The sequence below is a fragment of the Ammodytes marinus genome (genome assembly GCF_949987685.1).
Source record: "Ammodytes marinus genome assembly, chromosome: 25".
Taxonomy (NCBI): Eukaryota; Metazoa; Chordata; class Actinopteri; order Uranoscopiformes; family Ammodytidae; genus Ammodytes; species Ammodytes marinus.
In genome coordinates this window covers 1,817,979-1,826,102 of record NC_137229.1, presented here as the reverse complement: position 1 = coordinate 1,826,102, position 8,124 = coordinate 1,817,979, and the positions used below count along the sequence as shown (strand labels likewise).

Below are 8,124 nucleotides of genomic sequence, written 5' to 3'. Positions count from 1 at the left end.
CTTTCAGAGACTTTATTTTTCAGAGCCTTTAAACCTGACTGAGGTTCTCTGGTCTCCTTAGAGTAATCATCTCTGTCTTCAGTCTCAGAGGAGTCTTCAGGCTGGTCCTCAGTCTCAGGTTGTAAATGTGGATCTGGATGTGAGTTCCTGGCTGGTTCTGGTCCTCCACAGTCCTCTCCATCAGCTGCTGGTTCCATGTGTTCAGTTGAGCTGTTGGCTCCAGGCTCTGCCTCTCTGTTCTCCTCAGTTTGGTTCTGATGAAGCTGTGAGGACTGAAGACAGACAGCCTTGTGGTTTCTCAATGAAGAATTCCACATGAATCTTTTCTCACAAACTTTGCAGCTAAATGGTTTCTCCCCTGTGTGGAGAACCAAATGAGCTGTAAGATTTCCCTTCAGTGCAAATGTTTTACTACAAACTGAGCAGCTAAATGGTTTTGCTCCTGTGTGAGTTCTCATGTGTCTCTCCAGATGATAATTGTGACTAAATCTTTTCCCACAGAAAGAGCAGATGAATTGTTTCTGTCTAGTCTTACGTCTCTTATCTCTTTCAGACACTTTATTTTTCAGAGCCTTTAAACCTGACTGAGGTTCTCTGGTCTCCTTAGAGTAATCATCACTGTCTTCAGTCTCAGAGGAGTCTTCAGGCTGGTCTTCAGTCTCAGGTTGTAAATGTGGATCTGGATGTGAGTTCCTGGCTGGTTCTGGTCCTCCACAGTCCTCTCCATCAGCTGCTGGTTCCATGTGTTCAGTTTGAGTTTGATGAAGCTGTGAGGACTGAGGTTTCTCTTCATCATCTTCACTCTTCACAGGGACAGGAGTGAAGGGGAACTTGGTGATATGTTGAAGCTGCTCTCCCTCCTGACTGCTCCACAGTTCCTCTGGTTCCTCTTTAATTTGTAGGTTGAGCTGTTCAGTTGAGCTGCTGGCTCCAGGCTCTGCCTCTCTGTTCTCCTCAGTTTGGTTTTGATGAAGCTGTGAGGACTTGGTACAGGCAGCCTCGTGGCTTCTAAATGTATTGTACCACGTGAATCTTTGATCACAAACTGAGCAACTAAATGGTTTCTCCCCTGTGTGGATAAACATGTGATCCTTAAGAGTTGACTTCTGTGTAAATGTTTTACTACAAACTGAGCAACTAAATGGTTTTTTTCCTGTGTGAATGTTCATGTGTATCTTCAGAGTCCAAAAGTTAGTAAATATATTTCCACACTCAGAACAGCTGTATGATTTCTCTAGATTTTTCCAGAGTAGTTCCATGGGCTTGGAATTCCTTTGATGAAACTTTGACTCATCGTTACTCTGAGAGATTAAAACTGACGGATGATCCAATGGCGTCCAGAAATCACTGTCAACACTGTCGTCACTCTCAGGTTGTAAATGAGGATCTGGATGTGAGTTCCTGGCTGGTTCCTTGGGGATATCTAGAAGTTGCTCTCCCTCCTGACTGCCCCACAGTTCCTCCTGTTCCTCTTTAATGTGTGGGGGCTCTGGTGGATCCTCCTGGTCCAGACTGTGTGGGGGCTCTAGCTTTAGAATGGGGTTGCACTTCAGCTGCTCTTCTTCACCAACGATCACTTTCAGGACGTCTGAAGGTAAAACTGAAACAGACAAACGGAGTGATGATTGATATACAGTATTGTTTGCCCCTGTAAAGCACTTTGTTCACTTTAGAAAATAACTTTTTCTGTCACACACAGAAAAGCATTTTAGCCCAGAGGCAGACACTTAGATCAACGTTTATTCACACAAAGCATAGAAACTGTTGTGCCTACAGCTAAGCTACAAAGTACAATACAAGCCTATGGGAGAAACTGGGGCCTGCATCCCCTTTTTGAAGCCTGATAAGAAACTTTTGGGCCTACCTGGGTAAAAGGAAGCCTTGATTTGAGTTTTTGAGAGCCAACACCTCATAAAACAAAGGAAGCCAGACCTAGTTCCATCGCTTCCGATAAGGGTCGTCCCCCCAATTGGCTGATCTCAGCAGGTCAACCATGTGACCCTGCTCTGATAAAACCAGCAGACACCCCACAATCACCACCGTTCGCAGTGGAGCAATCCACAAAGCGGGTGCTGTTTGCAAACTTAAAACTGAGCTTTACCGGTTTATCACACTCGCTGGACCAGTCATCTTCCCGGATCCAAAGGAAGTTTTCACCAAAGAAACTTCATCCTACTACGGCTGCAAAAACTCAGCGTGGTGAAGAAATGGTTAACGGACAAACACATTAACGTTTTGCAGTGGTACAGCCAGAGTCCTGACTTGAATCCAATTGAGAATCTGTGGAGGGAGCTAAAGATCAGGGTGATGGCAAGAAGACCCTCCAAACTGAAACTGGGCAAAAATACCAGAGCGGAGACATGCTAAAAGCTGGCCAGCAATTATAGGAAGCGTTTGATTGCTGTAATAGACAATAAGGGCTTTTTCTATTGATTATTGAGAAGGGTATGAATAATTTTGGACATGCGACTTTTTGTTCAAATGTAAATAAATGCTGAAAAATATTTTTTTCCACAATGATGCCTCTTGTACATCGTTGTATTATCTTCTGGGAGAAGCCTGTGTCATTTCCAATTAAGAAAAAACTTGCTGGTTGAATAAAAGTAACCTTTTAGTCAAAATATGCCAGGGGTATGAATAATTTCGGGCATGACTGACTGTACATTGTAACCAACTTTATCATTTTTAAAAGGTAAATCCCTTTAACATTGAGACAGTTTTTTCCTGATTTGGTACAAAGTTCCCTTTTTCGAAGGGCGGTGCTCCGTAGGTATTAATAAGTGATTTGATTAGCTAGACTATTTAATTGATCATTAATTAAAACAATTTCTTAATTTTATAATTTCTGTAAAATTAATAATATTCTTGACTTTGACCAAATCTACCCCTCATGAACCAAGCAAAGTCAGGTCGACTTTATAAAAGTTTACCTGATAGTGTCACATACATCTGGAGAAAGCTGAATATGTAAACTAGACAGATATTTTTTAGGTCTGTCTCCTTTCAATCCAGAGATTTGACTATTTGTGATACTATATGTTGTAAGAAAGGTGTATCCTAGTTATTAGATATTTCCATTTACCATAAACAGAGTTAACAGTGAACAAAATTACATATCGTACTTAAAGCCACTATGAGTAAAATTGCACGTTGGCGGCCCCTTTGGACAAAAGCGGTAGTATTTTTACGAGGCCAGCTGTCTTGAAGCTGTTTTCTAGCTCGTGCCGGGCATGCGAGATTCAATTGAACAGGAAGCAATATAGTGCATGTCCATGTGTTGAAAGTGTGAGGGCACCGGACTATTTTCGGCTCTGTGAGAGTGGTTAGTGACACAGCATCAACTAATGCCAGTCAGTGCTACACAAACCTGATTGCAATGAGTTGATGCAGTGTCACCTCTCACGGAGCTGAAAGATTCCGTGTCCTCACACAAAGCGAATGAACGAGAGACGGCAGTTAGTATGGCTCACGATGAGGTAATGTGTTTATGTTGTTGTAAATAATGACTATTTCAGATGAATAATGGTCATCTGATGATGCTGGTGAGGCAAAGTAAACTTTGTTTTAGTAGGCTACCGCTCATTCATTTAGGAGTAAATACTGCAGTCTAGTTCACTCCCGTGAAATTGTGTTTACGTTGCTTGGCAACGCCCTCCCGCCCGCCTATCACTTTTCTTCATTGCATTTTCTTTTTTTTTCTTTGATGGTTCAGCCCAGTTATCAGTCATTATGAAGACAAATAAACTGTCTCAAACAAGGCTCCCGCTCCCCTTCCCTCACCTGGAGAGATAGGCTTCTCAAATCACGTTGCTGCGCCACACTGAAATCTGCGACCAATACGGATGTGTGACCATAGAGCCTGCAGGCGTGAACCGAAAATCGGACTGGGTGTGCGACCAGACCAAACGCAGTGATAAAAACTATATAAAAACGTCTTTCTTTGCACTGATGGTCTTGTTTGCTGTTAAAGGTAATTTATGATTATGAGAGGAAACATGAGGCTGTTTAAAAGATATTTAAATGTTACTCAGAGCTGCTTTAAAGGGTAACTGCACCCCCTGTTTGAGCGTACTGCATGATTTTGAAAAATGCATTCAGACCATGGATTCTGAATTCTGTTTTAGAACCATTGTTTTTAAACATTCCGACATCAGCCGGCGACATTCGGGAGGGAGGGGGCGCGCGGTGACTGAACGAGATGGGCTAGCTGCTAGCTGTCACTCAGGAAGATCTGAATGACATGACTTCCTTGAAAAATCGAGTGACACAAAGTCTAACGGCCCTGTCACTACACGATGTGAGCTCATATGCCACACAGATGGGTCGTCTGAGGTGGAGGACTTTTCTTATTCTAAATGGTTGGCGGGTGAGTAGCTCAAGTGAGTGAGCGGCAGTGTGTGTGTGTGTGTGTGAGCGAGGAGAGCGAGCGGTAGCGTGTGTCAATCAAGTGAAACAATGAACGAGTCCGGGTGTGTGTGTGTGTGGGTGTTAACCCCCGAAATAACATCCCTGGAGGGATGCAATAAAAGTAGTAGCTCATGAACCAGCAATGGACCTGTAAAGAGCGTGACCGGCTTTGCGGCGACGTGATGAGGCCACGATGTTTCAAAAGTACATCATGACGTCATTTTTCGAACCCGAAGGGAAAAGTTTTTTTTAACCGGGGATATTCTCCCCGTTAGCGATTTCAATGGGAAAGACTTCCGCGATCTGATTGTAGATCATGAAAACACAGTGCCATGTCGGCAGACAAACTGCGCGACTATAGGAACTGTCCAGTGAGCCGAGTCCCTCCGTTTGTTTCTGTCTACAACCGACACAATCACCGGAGACGCAATCACAGCGTTTAAATAAAGCCCCTCATTTGTATTACCATTGGGGCTTTGATGCAAATACTGTAACATTACGGCGGCAGCTAAAGGAAAAGCGCAGTTATCACTTCATTTTCTGCACCTCAACCTCTGCTGTGGGAAGAAAGAAAGGGGGCAAAGCAAGTCGATTGATTTGTCGACTCGCAGGCCAACGGAGCGAGAGTGCGCCCGCTTGTTGCTCCGCCTGTCAAAACGCCCACGCATCGTTTGTCGACTGGCCTTTCATTAAAAAATATATTTTATATTATGTTTATTATATTGATATTCCGACTCTCAACGCGCATTTCAATGAACCATGATGTAGTCTACAAAAATATATTGAACTGTGATTGACCGTTACTGGCCCGGGCGGGACAGTGACTGGCCAATCAACTTGCCCTGCATATGATTTTACTGGCCCCACCACTGGTTATGTCGAACCCTGCCTACATGGCTTAAAAGGGCTATCTGGATTCATTTTACACAAACACATTTGTTCTCGCACTTCATACATCTGCCGACGGAGTCGCCGTTTCTCCGCTTTCTGTGCGTAAGAATGGGTCAGAGTTTGCGTGGAGGACCACACATTCTCCTGTCAAGTTTGTTCTTTATGAATCCCAATATTTGCATAGAAGGTGGCGTGGCCCTCTTTTGAGCGTATGCCACGTTTATAAATGAGGCCCCTGGTGTCTGTAATAACAGTGGGACAGTTCAGTGACAGTGGAGGCTAGGTCTGATGGTTACCTCTTTCCCCTGGTGATGAGAGAGCAACCCCCTGCTCTGAACCATTGAAATAGCACTAACCTCTCACATATAGACGGTTATTCTTTATAAAGGTAGGCTGAGCATTTCTGCAGAATGTTTGATGACAAAATAGCTTATTGTCAAATCAGTGAATATCTACTCACATCCTGCTACCTGTCTGTAGTGTGTGAGCAGCAAAACAAAGTGTTAATACACAGCCTAGGCTCTGTTAACTGGTATGTAAACAAAGTTGGCTCCTTTAGATACAATGTAAATACCAGTTTGCAGAGGCACACACAGTAGGCTATAGACAGGGAGCAGATTGTGAGGAGATAGACACTGATTTGACCAAAAGTTATTTTGTCAAACATACTCCAGAATCGCTTACCTCGCCTTGAATAAAGTTAGTTATCTATCTATCTATCTATCTATCTATCTATCTATCTATCTATCTATCTATCTATCTATCTATCTATCTATCCTAATTAACTCACTAGCTTCAAATGATCGCTGTTTGAATCCAAACTAACAGATATCTGCTATCAAATTGTATTGATTATTTAAATTTGGACACAGAAGTGCAGCACATGTCACGTGAACATTTCACTGCGCATCCTGTATGAGTATGTGACAAATAGAACCCTTGAAATCTACAACACAGCTGCTGCAACACGCTGCTGGATCGTTAGGCTAACAGGGAGCAGCTAACGTTAGCTTAGCATCGTTAGCAGAGCGGTAAACAGCCGGATCTCACCTTCAATGCACGGCTTCGTCTCCGGCTCCAAGTCGCGGTCCATCTCCGCAGGGGAACCGGGGACTGCTCCCTCCCGTTATTAGGTTTTTACAAGGGACTGTAAACGAAAAAAATAGGCCGAAGTTAAAAAGTGTGTAGGCTACGTGAAGCATGTAAAAAGGCCGCGCTATGAGAGGAAGTATAACATGGGACTTTCAGGGGAAATGTTTCAAAATAAAAGCGGATTCTTCTTATTCTAATGGAGTGGCTGCAGACTGCAACGCTGCCCTCTGTGGCAACAAGCCGACATTTTAGTTCTAATTAGAGTTTCCAGAATTAAGATTCCAGTAATAAAAATAATTTGGACTAGATGTAGGAATCACCTAATTACATTTAGAATATTTTTTGAGAGGAATTGCAGATATCTCAAACTGAAAATGTACATAATGCATTTCATAAATGCCCCACCCCAACCTTCACACAAACCCTAACATAAACGTAATTCATAGCCTACTTGAACCTTAGAACTTAGTACTAACCCTCAAACAGCCCTTTAACAGTAAGTCTAGAACAGTTTTAGACTCAAAGGCCTTGTGCTTTGCTGTTCACACTTTTGCGTGTGTTTTGTGTTAATGTGTGTGTTTCTCCATGTTAAATGGTCCCAGTGTTTTTACTGTGAGACATGTTTATAGAGTTTAGTTGTGAGTGAGTTTTGGAGGTGAGATGAACTACAGAGGAAGACTGCTTTTATTTTGAAGTGTTCCCGCTCCGGAAATGATTGACCGCCCTCACTCTGACTAACTTGTAACAAAATGGCGTCTGTTGTGTTTCGGGAGAGAGCTGTGTCTGAAATCGCGCACTCACGTAAGTGCACTTACATTGAGTGCACTTTATTATCCCTACAGTACACTTACTTACAGACGCAGTGCTCTCATTTCTACAGTGCACTGTCCAAACTGCCGTCGCGCACCTACCGGAAATGACTTTTCATTTTGAAGGTTCTTCTTCGGTGGTATTTTTTTTTAAACGGTCGGATACAGTCTAAAACAGTGTAGTTGTACGGAAAAACTAAACAAATGTGTAATTTAACTTTTGTAGAGCGCGTCCGTCTCCACAGTTGCTTCAAGCTCCTCTATTTTGATTTTAATGTCCGCTACGTAGGCAAGATGGCGGCCGTTGAGTGTGGATAGTGTCCATCGCACCACACTCAAGTTTTAGACCGTTTTGAGTGCACGACCGAGGAACTTACAGTGCACTGCATTTTGGCACACTCTCCGGTTTTGCGCAAAGTGCACTCAAAAAAGTAAGTGTAAGTACAGAAGTGCGCGATTTCAGACACAGTTTGATGGAAATACATTGTTTGTGACGGATTTTGTAGTCTTTCAGTTGGAGCAATTTGATTTGTGGAGGGCTTTGTGTACATCTTCTGAAATCCGTCTGTTTAATTCACAATCAGTGCAATCTCTGCTATCAACAAATGCACGTTGTTCAAGCAGCTGATCAAAGATAAACAAACCTTGCGATGTCCAGAATAATACTCGTGATAACCATCAAACTAAATCGTACATATTCACTGAGTGAAGATTGTGAAAGTATGACACACATTTCTCACCAACAATGTTATCAAAAACCCAATTAATAACTTATAAATCTTTTAAAAACCTGAATTAAAAACTGTAGCAATGGCGGCCACAGCTTGGATTTCATTTTCGCCGGGAGAAACTGAGAGTGTACTGAATGTACACAGACAAATGATCGATTAAACGTAACATCATCAGGAAATTATAAAAATGGAGA

General features: G+C 42.7%; 1 protein-coding gene across 1 annotated transcript; it reads right to left on the bottom strand.

The window, feature by feature from the left end:
- Positions 1–1,053: 1,053 nt before the first annotated feature.
- On the bottom strand, positions 1,054–6,469 carry LOC307270160 (uncharacterized protein; the record flags this gene model as incomplete). Its single annotated transcript, XM_080053328.1, has 3 exons — positions 6,349–6,469; positions 1,213–1,600; positions 1,054–1,069 (listed from the first exon to the last, which is right to left on the bottom strand). Exons 1-3 carry the CDS (start codon positions 6,389–6,391, stop codon positions 1,054–1,056), a joined length of 447 nt encoding a protein of 148 aa, XP_079909454.1. The 5' UTR covers positions 6,392–6,469.
- Between the last annotated feature and the right edge of the window lie 1,655 nt (positions 6,470–8,124).